Source organism: Suillus paluster, assembly GCF_016628075.1.
Source record: "Suillus paluster strain FC165 chromosome Unknown EDB91scaffold_7, whole genome shotgun sequence".
In the NCBI taxonomy this organism is placed as follows: Eukaryota; Fungi; Basidiomycota; class Agaricomycetes; order Boletales; family Suillaceae; genus Suillus; species Suillus paluster.
In genome coordinates, this window is record NW_024537567.1 from 303,547 (window position 1) to 313,601 (window position 10,055).

Genomic DNA, 10,055 nt, shown 5'->3' on the forward strand with positions numbered 1-10,055 from the left:
AAAATATGAAGTCCCACGTGGTTTAAGGACACGTCCAAGAAAGGCAATTGAAGAAAAATGTAAGTAGGTCGGGGGCAGCTATCCTTCGCTGAGGCTCGCGCCATGTCAAGACCTATCGCCGTACATCGCTGTAGGTTCGTTGACTATTCGCCCTCCCCGATCACGGCTCTCGCGTTTCCCCCGCTACCATTACCATCTCTAAAGGGGAAGAAACGGGAAAGGGATCCAAAAGATAGGTTTGGCACACTTGGTGTAGGCCATGCTAATGGCAACATCGACCTTCTCGAATGGACTGCCGAGGAGGGAGAGATTCAGGCATCTCAAGCTTGGCAAGTGCGCAAGGTGAGCTCTTTGTCTCATTATTTGATGCCTTAATAATTGAAGTCACATTTAGATTCTTCCAGGTCCATGCCCGTCAAAAGTAGATTCACTAGCTTTTACTCTACGCTATCCGGATATATTACCACCGGACACCGTGCCTTCGTGCTCTGATCTCCGTCTTTTTAGCTCGGGGGGCGGGTCTGAATTGTTGGAATGGGACATATCTCGCAGCTGCGTTCGGGTATGATGCTCTTGCTTTGTATAATCTGCACCAGACTCAAGATACTGGACTTTAGCGAACCATTAGCTCCCAGGGAGGCTGCTATCTGGAGCATTGCAGCTAATCCTTCCTCGACACTACTTGCTCTGGGTTGCGAAGACGGGTCTGTTCGTCTGCTATCCTTAGTCGCGGATACTCTGCAGCATCACAGGCGATTCGATCGCATAAAAAGTCGCATACTGAGCATCGCTTGGGGCCCACCAACACCTCGACCGCCGAAACAGCGGACGGCGAAGAAGACAGATAATGGGACAGATGGTGACGAAGACAGCGATGACGACGAATGATGAGTGGACCGATACGTGGCTCGTCACGGGAGGCTCGGATAGCAGCTTGCGGAAATGGGATGTCGCTACTGGCAGATCGACCGACCGTATGGGTACAGACAAGATGAAAGGTGAACGGACGCTGGTCTGGACAGTCGGCGTGCTTGCGTGAGTGCACGCGTGAAACACCTCTCAATATGTCGACCTAAGCATTTTAATACAGCGACGGTACTATTGTATCTGGGGATTCTTTAGGCGCAGTGAAGTTCTGGGATTCCCTGACCTGCACGCAAACCTGCAGCTTTCCGGCGCACGGAGCTGACGTGCTTTGCCTTGTAATTGGACCCGTAAGTCGTTCGACATAACATTCTTCTGTGATTAAACTCGCCGAATTTCAGGAAGGCACTTCTGTATTCAGCTCTGGCGTCGACCAAAAAATTGTGCAATTCTCATATGTTCCCACCGCTTCGGAAACATCATCTTCCCTGTCGAGTTCTGCCCCAGCGCGATGGATTCAGTCTGGCTCACGTCGTGTACACTCACACGACGTCCGGTGTCTTGCAGTCTGGCCACCCTACTCTCCCATACCCTCCTCTTACAAGCGAAAGCCCTCTGCAAATACGACATACATCGCACCAGTCCTGGCCTCTGGAGGACTGGACATGTCTATCGCCCTCACTCCTGCGCTGCCAGCCAGCATGACTTCATCTTCCATTGCCCCTCGCGTCGTCAACCCCCTCACAACAAGAGTCACGACAACTTTCGAGGATTCCTATTATCGTCGCATCGCGTACACCGCATCAACATGTATTTCTCGCAGAGCTCGCCTTGTGGCAAGCATGCATGAGACAGGTGTCAATATATGGCGAGTTCTGGGCATTCCAGACTCGGATGTGATCGTGGACGGCGTTGATCCATCGACTGACCCTGAGACACGGACAGCTTGGGAGAAAGTACTCGAGATGGATCTCAACGTGCGCACGAACCTCATCGCCAGCGCATTATCGGATGATGGACGTTGGGTTGTTGTGTCTGACCTGTACGAGGCTAAGCTTTTCGAGCTCGAATTCAACGTGAGCAACGCAGTTATAAATTTGGTAGACGTGTTTGCCTGACCTCTATTCCTTTAGCCTGCTGGCCACATGAAACCGAGACGAGTGCGGACATTCGCATCAATGTTGGAGAATCGAATCTCTGCCCAAAGCTCCCAGAATCCTGTCTCAGCCGGTGGATCATCGTTTACATTCACCCCGGACTCCTCGAAGTTGATCATGGCCTCTGCGATGACGTCGCTCATCCTCATTATCGATCTAAGCTCGGAAGCACCCACCATACTTCGGACGTTCAATCAACATTGCAATGCTGGGTCGATAACAAGCGGCAGGGTTGTCCACGGAATCAACAAATGGACCTCAGAGGAGGATGAACAGTCGGTTGGTGGTATAGATCACATCACTATCATGAAAATGACAGTGAGTCCCGACGGCCAGTGGTTGGCCACGTCCGATGACCTCTGCCGAATATTCATCTTCAATCTCGATTCCATACAAGTAAGTTTTATCTACCGCTAGAATCTGGTGCAGAGCTGATTTGTGTTAGCATCACACTACTTTACCCTCCCTTCCTCTCCCACCAAGTGTCCTGGTTTTCCTCCCCGACAACCCGCAAATCCTCCTCGCCGTTCTTCCTAACAACACAATCCACATCTTCCACGTAGAACACGGTGAAGTGCCATCATGGGGACGGGAGTTTAACTCTCGTCTTCCAAAGCAGTTCCTCAGCGCCCCAGACCCAGTTATCGGGGTCGCATTTGAGCCCCTTCCTACTCCCTCAGACGACGAAATGACGGGTATTGCACCTCCCATGACCTCAACGAAACCCAAAGAGGCTATCTTCTGGGGTTCCTCTTGGCTCTGCAAACTCGAGTTAGACTGGGAGGGCAAATATACTGGCCAGTCACGCAAACGCCGCAGGCAAACTGGCACTGGTGGCAGTAGGAGAGATGGCCAGTGAAAGGAAGTTGCGGATGGTAACGAATTATCGTCCCATCTTGGCACTCGATTTCCTTGGGCCAGGGGAGCTGGTGTTAGTGGAACGACCACTGGTAGACGTGTTATCAAAACTGCCCCCTGCATTCTTCAAGCCGAAGTATGGGCAGACTTAAAATCTAGTAGCATCCTGGCGATGTACCCCAAAATTTACCCTATGCAGAATATGCTGCAGTATGCAATGGGTAGCATTAGAACATGTGCGATTACATGCAAAAGCGCCTCGAGAAATATAGCGAGGAGCAGGTGAAGACAACATTGGGTCAGATATAAAAATTGGTAAATGAGATCTATGAGCTACAACGAATCCGTGAATGTAATATTACCAGGGGTGTACCGATAAGCAGATTGAAGGATATTTTGTCGGAGAGAAACAGTCGTCTAATGCACTGTTCCTTGCAGTGCTGCCTCTCTATCTTGCCTTTCGTCCTCCCTGTGAAGTTGGCATTACTAATTGAATCATCGGGACATGCATAAATGGGGGCTACTCACTTGGCATTCAAAATGGACAAGTACAATGTCCAGAATACGCCACAGGCGGACTGGAAAGGTATTCTATACGGTAATGGCATGTATCGGAAGTTAACCATCTGAGAGAAACTAAGTTGACCTTCAACGAGCAGTCGTAACGTCCTTGAACTCACTTGTGCTATAGGCCAAACCTTCCAATTGGTGAGAAGAGCGGGAGCAAACATGTCAGCATATTTTTCGCGTATTTGCCTGGGACTTCGACATTCCATCACACCCATGGAGCCTATAAACATCACAAGCTAGAATGTGTATGAGCCCATGTTCAAGGTAGCGATGAAAAACATATTCTCACCCCGATTGGTGCCCTAGGACCAAACCGTCAGTCTACTAACATTAGATATCAATAAGTCTCACATTATTAGCTGGTCGGCAGCCACACGTTTTGAAAGAGCTCTGAAGCTGATGCGGGGTTGAAGGCTTCTCCACGCTCGAAGAGGGAACCGTCGCTCTAAAAATAAATTCCACCTCCCAAGTAGAGGGCCTCGCAGGCAGATGGTTCAAGGTTTACTCCGATAATCAAGCGCATGGGACTTACTCATGCCGGAGCCGAGACAAAAGAAACGCAGTGTACGTGCGGGATCCCAACCTGGTCTGGGCTCATGATCTTTAACGAGCTACGGAACCCATGAGTTGTGGATAATGGTATGAAAAATCGGGTGTGCTCACAACGTTCTGGGAAATCTGGGCAACGATATCGCCGAGGGCATTCAAGGTTCCACCAGTGACAGCGAGAGTGTAGTTTGGATGAGTACGGAATGCATGTTGGTAGGCACGTGCGATAGTGAGAGTGGCCATACAAGAAAATAGGAGGGAATGCTGGGATGAACGAGAACTTCGATGGGAGTGGTTGTGAGACAGGCTCTAGGTGGAGCCTATGATGGTGCTTTGTCGATACATTTTGTTCACTCGAAGGAGAGATGCCAGTCACTCCAAAACCATCCGGAAATTCAAATAGTGTTCCAGAAATTTCCCTTTCCTGACCAGCGCGCCAACGTTCTAGGCTCAGAAATCAAAGCACGTGACCGAGACGCGTCTTGTAGCCACTTGTTTGTTTTGTCAACCACCGAGCAGACCCCATAAATACCCGCCGAATACATTCCATCTCGCCAATTCCCTCTTGACCGCCAACCTCCACCACCACTTCTCGTTCATCGTTTTACGTTTTTACCCGCCGTCGTCAGCCATCATGTATTTCTACAGTACCATCCTCGCTCTCACTGCCCTCGCTGTCGGCGTCAGAGCCCTACCACCTCGCAGAATCACAGCGCGCAATGGACATCGGTAGCATCTACACTGGTCAAGGCGGTTCAGCACCCGGCGGGTCAGTCACCGCTGCGAACACAAACTGCACAGGCATAGACCCCACGGTGTTGGGGTTGGGGTGTATAGGCAATCTCGTAGATATCGGGTCGAGTAAGTGAGGGGCTCGCCCTGTATCCCGCCATCTGACCCACCATCTAGACAACGCCGGAAATGGAGGGGTGGGAAGTTCAGGTCCGGTAGATGTTCACAGGGTTGCGTCAAAAAAGTTTCGACCGTCAAAGTTCAGCTCCAAGGGCAACCCCATAAGGAATGCGTCCACTGGGACGGGTGGCATCGCTCCAGGCGGCTCGGTGAACTGATGCACCCAGCGGTCTCGTTGAGCTCGGCTCAGGTAAGCTCCACGATATTTGGCCAGCGGCAGTGAGGACTGACACGGATTATGCTTTTGCAGGTAATGCAGGAAACGGCGGGACAGGGAACGAGCGGAGGCGTATTCTGAGCGATGAAAAGGGGGAAGGAAACCTCCACAACCTAGATGCACAACCTAGACTTACGAAGCATAGACGGCATGCACATGGACTACTCATTTGTACTATACCACATTGCATTATCCTCACATTAAACGGACACCTGATTGACTGGGCGATGCAAGTATACGATTGGCCTTGCCGACTGGTACAGCGTTTAGATAGAAAGATCACCGGACTACAAGAGTTTCAGGTGGCCTGTCACCTGGTTAATAAGATCTATGGGCGCTGCGAAGAATCTCAGTGCGATCATCATGATGAGCGAATTTCCCTACCAGGACCAATACCAAGAACAGTGCGCGAACCTGCCGCGATCTGTGTACGACCACTAAATTGAGGGAAAAGGTCGGCAAACAGGTGTGATGATGTATATCGAAAGGAGTACTTACGCATCCAATATTGATCGAGCGCAGAGGTTGAGACTCTTGGCAACTGCTTCGAGTTCAAGGAGCTCGTCCTCTGAAGAGCCTCTCAGAGCAATTTTAGCTTGACTGGGTCACAGCGTTCAATGCATGAAGCGTAGGAGGGTCTTCAAACACGTACCCAGTCCTCTCCCAATGTTGTACGAGCTATAGACTATTCAATGGCCGGGTAGGTGGAAATAATCATTTGAAGCATACCGCAGGGTTTGTCCTCGACAATCCCTTGTAGCATGCTAGTGTTGCGTGTCTAAAAGTCGTCGCGCAATCCAATAATTATACTTCGTCGCAGCGTGAGCACTCACCCACACCTAAAGGGTCATCCTCAAGTGGCCTGAGCAGATACGTAGCACTTACTGTGCAGCTATTTTCCCGGTGGTCATTTTGAGATCCGCTCGCACGACCAAGACCTTTCGAGGCTGAAGTCAGCGAGAAGTGTTTTGAATTGGATGCCAGCTCATACCAGTTTGCAAGGTTGCATGAAGCCTGCCTTGATAGTGCTGAGATCCCCGTCTGCAAGCGCCTCATCCTCTTCTTCACTATCCACCTCCGGTTCCTTGGGTGGCTCTTTATTCTTCGACTCTGACGATGGTATAGGTGCGGCGGCAGGTGCAGCATTCTGGGTGCTTAGGCGTGATCCAAGGTAGTAACCCAATCCTAGGGCAGCTCCTGCGACCACCGCATGTGATAGTGCTATAATAACGCGCCTGCAGTAAGACATGGTGTTCTAATGTCTTATGACCCATGCATAAATACTCGCCTGACGGAGACATTGAAATGAGGTTAGTCGGAGTTTGCCGAGAGTAACTTTTTCGAAATCTTTGATCGAGTGCAAGGTCATAACGGTCATCGCTTGCAGGCTGGTGCTGGTCTCTTATAATCGCTGCACTCAAAACTTTTCAACGTCTGCTCACTGATACCATTGAATCACCCACATGGCAGAGGATTCTACCGCGCCATCTGCGGTCCCTCAGGAAGATGTCTCTGGCCGCGAACCGTTCTCATCGCTTGAGCTCTCAGAGCCAACCAACAGAGCTCTCGCAGATATGGGCTTTACCACAATGACCCCCGTACAAGCAAAAGCCATACCCCCTCTCCTCGCAGGCAAAGATGTTCTCGGTGCTGCACGTACTGGATCAGGAAAGACGCTTGCATTCCTCATACCTGCAGTTGAGCTCCTGCATCGGATGAAGTTCAAGCCTAGAAATGGTGCGTTGTGCGTCCATTTTTTAATATGAGGGAGTTAATTTTTGTGTTAGGTACTGGAATTATTATCGTTTCCCCCACACGAGAACTGGCGCTGCAAATATTCGGGGTCGCAAAAGATCTCATGGCACATCATTCGCAGACATTTGGTATTGTTATCGGTGGTGCAAATAGGAGGGCTGAGGCAGAGAAGTTGGAGAAAGGTGTTAATTTGATTGTTGCAACCCCTGGTCGGCTGCTGGATCACCTCGAGGTACGTCTTCGAAGCCTTGAATACATTACTCTGGGATCGACTTCGGCTCGATAGAACACAAAAGGATTTGTTTTCCGAAATCTTAAAGCCTTGGTGATAGACGAAGCAGATCGAATATTGGAGATTGGTTTCGAGGAGGAAATGAAGAAGATCATATCTATTCTACCAAATGGTTCAGTCTTTTAACATCCTTACCCATTTACGAGGGACTGAATTGCAGAATTACAGAGGACCGACAATCCATGCTCTTTTCAGCCACTCAAACTACAAAAGTCCAAGACCTCGCGCGAATGTCTCTTCGTCCCGGGCCTCTGCACGTCGACGTCGACAAAGAAGAGGCGACAAGTACTGTCTCAACACTTTCACAAGGATATGTTGTTTGCCCATCCGACCGCCGCTTCCTCCTTCTCTTTACTTTCCTCAAAAAGAACCTCAAGAAAAAAGTCATCGTGTTCTTCTCGAGCTGTAATTCCGTGAAATACCACGGCGAACTGCTAAATTACATAGATGTGCCTGTGCTCGATCTACATGTATGTTCCATACTACCCATATCTCCTGCCATATACTGACGCAGTGCACGACAGGGGAAACAAAAACAGCAAAAACGGACAAATACTTTTTTCGAGTTTATAAATGCTGAATCTGGAATCTTGCTATGCACGGACGTCGCAGCCCGCGGCCTCGATATCCCACGGGTGGACTGGATTATACAATTTGATCCCCCAGATGACCCAAGAGACTATATCCATCGTGTGGGTCGAACGGCGCGTGCTGGTAAGGTTGGGAAGAGTTTGATGTTCCTGCTAGAAAGCGAACTGGGCTTCCTGCGGTATCTCAAGGAAGCAAAGGTTCCGCTAAATGAATTTACATTCCCTGCGGACCGAATTGCGAATGTGCAGAGTCAGGTAGGCGCTCGTAGTCTCAGTGATATGAATCAATTAATTTACGGAACATGTCTGTCTATAGCTGGAGAAGCTGTTGCAGAAGAACTACTTTTTGCACCAGTCAGCAAGGGATGGTTTCCGGTCGTATCTGCAAGCATATGCATCGTATTCGTTGAAGAAGATCTTTGACATTAATGCGCTGGACCTTGCAAAGGTGGGAAAGGCGTTTGGGTTCGCTGTGCCCCCACGCGTGAATGTCAATATCGGTGGGGGGAAGCCTACTACTACTACTGGGAACAAGCGACGGAGAAATGATGTGGATGCGGATGACGAGGAGTGGGAGGACATGCCATTAGGGTGGCGGTGCAGACAGCGGCGAGGAGGTTGTGGAAGAGCAGGAGTTCCAGCGGAACAAGCCGCGAAGAAAGGAAAAAGAACGGCGGGTCGAGACTTTGGGCAAGAAAGCAGTGGATAAGGAGATGTACCGGAAAGGGAAGGAACGGAAGAGGGCAAAGGCCTCTGGGCAGCAGTGGAGCGGGTGACGCTTGAGGGGGTCACTATTATGTCTACATTGCTCCTGTAACTTGCTATTGGCGTAATATCCTTGCCATCAGGATGCAGCAGTGCAGTTGCTGTGGGAGCACCCATAAGCGCCCATAGCGAGTACGTGTGCGCCTGCCCTAAATTGAACACCAGGCCTAAGCCTGACATCTCCGGCCACACATCAGCTGCCAGCTCAAAATTTCTTCCTCAACCACTTCCTTCATCACTGATAGACTTCAAGTATAATGGCAACTACACAGGTCAGTCTTTTCCTTCTAACAAAAATTGTGTATTATCGTTCTGACGGGGCGCTCGTCGCAATTTACTTCCGTTGTTTAAATGTTTAACCCTCATCGAAACACAACGCATATAGCACTATCTCTGGGCGGGTGGACACTTCTTGCTCCTCCTTTCAGGGTCCCGTTACTTTTTGGCATGGATGATGTTCAAAACCGTCTCGTCTTGGTGGTACAAGGGTGCGCAGCTCACACTGCCCCTCCTCCCAAAGGCTCGTTCTCACCCAGTCCCTCTACGATCCTTACAGCTAGCTTCCTTGGAGCCCTAATGTCCTATTTTATTGTGTGCCAGTGAGTGCTTTCTGCGTGCCAACCAGCGTGGAGATCGCGTGCTGATGTGGGTGTTGCGTGTCCAGGAAGGCCCTTGGGGTGAGTTTATGACGTAACGCATGGAATGTGTGTGTTTCTGAGGCATGGCTGTAGACTCCCCAGCCGAACATGGCGTATGTTAGACGCGCGCTCGCAGATGAGGTGGGTTATCTGATTCCTCCCCTTTTAACACCCTGAGAATGACCGTGGTCGCAGAACGTGCAATACTTTTTGTTGGCTATCTTCTGGTGGACTTCCAGGCCGGTCACCTGTGCGTTGCATCGTTTGAATTATGCACTGGTACTGATGAAGCGCAGTCGCGTTGATGCCTTACTATGTGTTCTCTTTTCCATGCACTGACGTTTACTCGTACGACATTGATGCCTCAATTTTTGCCTCCTGGTCCACCTCTCGCTGCTGGAGGTCCACCTCAACCTCATCCTCTGGCGAAGAAGCTCCACCTTTGGGTTAAAGGTGATATTCCAAGGCTACCATAGTTGAATTTATGAGTGACACGTCATACAGCTAACTACGATACCGCGATGCGCGTTGTGGCCATCGCCGAACTCGTCATCTTCGCGCGTGTTCTGTTCGGTGCACTTTTGTTCCGTAACTCGCTCATGATGCCGCTGGTCTACGCTCAATTCCTCCATCAGCGCTACTTCCACTCCCAGTTCACTCGTGATGCCATTACGCTTACAGGACAAGCGTATCACGACACTCTCGGAGCACCCATCGCTCCCACCAGCTGTGGGTCAGGTATGGTTGCGCGTGCGGGAGCTGGTTGTCAGGTTCGGAGCTAGCGCTGTCGTCGAGCCTGCTGCTCCGAGGAGGGATTAAGGATGTGGACGTGGATGGGAAACGTAGGGTTTTTGAGAAGGGACATGTGATAGCTTGCCTAGACATTCC

General features: G+C 50.3%; 5 protein-coding genes across 5 annotated transcripts; 3 read left to right on the forward strand and 2 right to left on the reverse strand.

Moving 5' to 3' along the window:
• Positions 1 to 16: 16 nt before the first annotated feature.
• Positions 17 to 3,081, forward strand: EDB91DRAFT_1109270 (WD40 repeat-like protein). Its single transcript, XM_041317608.1, has 9 exons — positions 17 to 342; positions 395 to 562; positions 640 to 859; positions 921 to 1,035; positions 1,091 to 1,214; positions 1,266 to 1,940; positions 1,998 to 2,417; positions 2,467 to 2,767; positions 2,841 to 3,081. Exons 1-9 carry the CDS (start codon positions 103 to 105, stop codon positions 3,029 to 3,031), a joined length of 2,454 nt encoding a protein of 817 aa, XP_041181298.1. The 5' UTR covers positions 17 to 102; the 3' UTR covers positions 3,032 to 3,081.
• On the reverse strand, positions 3,082 to 4,387 carry EDB91DRAFT_1109279 (uncharacterized protein). The gene is made up of 7 exons (XM_041317609.1): positions 4,113 to 4,387; positions 3,982 to 4,060; positions 3,801 to 3,927; positions 3,739 to 3,751; positions 3,560 to 3,685; positions 3,408 to 3,505; positions 3,082 to 3,348 (listed from the first exon to the last, which is right to left on the reverse strand). Exons 1-7 carry the CDS (start codon positions 4,239 to 4,241, stop codon positions 3,297 to 3,299), a joined length of 624 nt encoding a protein of 207 aa, XP_041181299.1. The 5' UTR covers positions 4,242 to 4,387; the 3' UTR covers positions 3,082 to 3,296.
• A 655-nt stretch (positions 4,388 to 5,042) lies between these two features.
• On the reverse strand, positions 5,043 to 6,376 carry EDB91DRAFT_1308372 (peptidyl-tRNA hydrolase PTH2-domain-containing protein; the record flags this gene model as incomplete). Its single annotated transcript, XM_041325066.1, has 8 exons — positions 5,043 to 5,464; positions 5,512 to 5,564; positions 5,626 to 5,727; positions 5,780 to 5,805; positions 5,857 to 5,905; positions 5,961 to 5,966; positions 6,013 to 6,065; positions 6,119 to 6,376. The coding sequence occupies 8 exons, from the start codon at positions 6,374 to 6,376 to the stop codon at positions 5,415 to 5,417; spliced, it is 597 nt and encodes a 198-aa protein (XP_041181300.1). The 3' UTR covers positions 5,043 to 5,414.
• An 86-nt stretch (positions 6,377 to 6,462) lies between these two features.
• Positions 6,463 to 8,711, forward strand: EDB91DRAFT_1109297 (P-loop containing nucleoside triphosphate hydrolase protein). Its single transcript, XM_041317610.1, has 7 exons — positions 6,463 to 6,864; positions 6,915 to 7,114; positions 7,169 to 7,286; positions 7,343 to 7,644; positions 7,699 to 8,019; positions 8,081 to 8,314; positions 8,355 to 8,711. Exons 1-7 carry the CDS (start codon positions 6,591 to 6,593, stop codon positions 8,538 to 8,540), a joined length of 1,635 nt encoding a protein of 544 aa, XP_041181301.1. The 5' UTR covers positions 6,463 to 6,590; the 3' UTR covers positions 8,541 to 8,711.
• Positions 8,712 to 8,786: 75 nt separating this feature from the next.
• EDB91DRAFT_1235187 (uncharacterized protein) lies at positions 8,787 to 9,986 on the forward strand (the record flags this gene model as incomplete). Its single annotated transcript, XM_041321287.1, has 8 exons — positions 8,787 to 8,801; positions 8,915 to 9,017; positions 9,086 to 9,120; positions 9,261 to 9,308; positions 9,363 to 9,417; positions 9,570 to 9,620; positions 9,672 to 9,827; positions 9,895 to 9,986. 8 exons carry the CDS (start codon positions 8,787 to 8,789, stop codon positions 9,984 to 9,986), a joined length of 555 nt encoding a protein of 184 aa, XP_041181302.1.
• Between the last annotated feature and the right edge of the window lie 69 nt (positions 9,987 to 10,055).

Coding starts and splice junctions, on each gene's coding strand:
- EDB91DRAFT_1109279 (XM_041317609.1), bottom strand. CDS start 4,241: ATGGCCACTCTCACTATCGCACGTGCCTACCAACATGCATTCCGTACT. Junction 4,061..4,112: donor CCCAGATTTCCCAGAACGTT/GTGAGCACACCC, acceptor TGGGTTCCGTAG/CTCGTTAAAGATCATGAGCC. Junction 3,349..3,407: donor TTGTCCATTTTGAATGCCAA/GTGAGTAGCCCC, acceptor CCAACTTCACAG/GGAGGACGAAAGGCAAGATA.
- EDB91DRAFT_1109297 (XM_041317610.1), top strand. CDS start 6,591: ATGGCAGAGGATTCTACCGCGCCATCTGCGGTCCCTCAGGAAGATGTC. Junction 6,865..6,914: donor GAAGTTCAAGCCTAGAAATG/GTGCGTTGTGCG, acceptor TTTTTGTGTTAG/GTACTGGAATTATTATCGTT. Junction 7,287..7,342: donor CATATCTATTCTACCAAATG/GTTCAGTCTTTT, acceptor GCAGAATTACAG/AGGACCGACAATCCATGCTC.
- EDB91DRAFT_1109270 (XM_041317608.1), top strand. CDS start 103: ATGTCAAGACCTATCGCCGTACATCGCTGTAGGTTCGTTGACTATTCG. Junction 563..639: donor TATCTCGCAGCTGCGTTCGG/GTATGATGCTCT, acceptor GCTCCCAGGGAG/GCTGCTATCTGGAGCATTGC. Junction 1,941..1,997: donor TTTTCGAGCTCGAATTCAAC/GTGAGCAACGCA, acceptor CTATTCCTTTAG/CCTGCTGGCCACATGAAACC.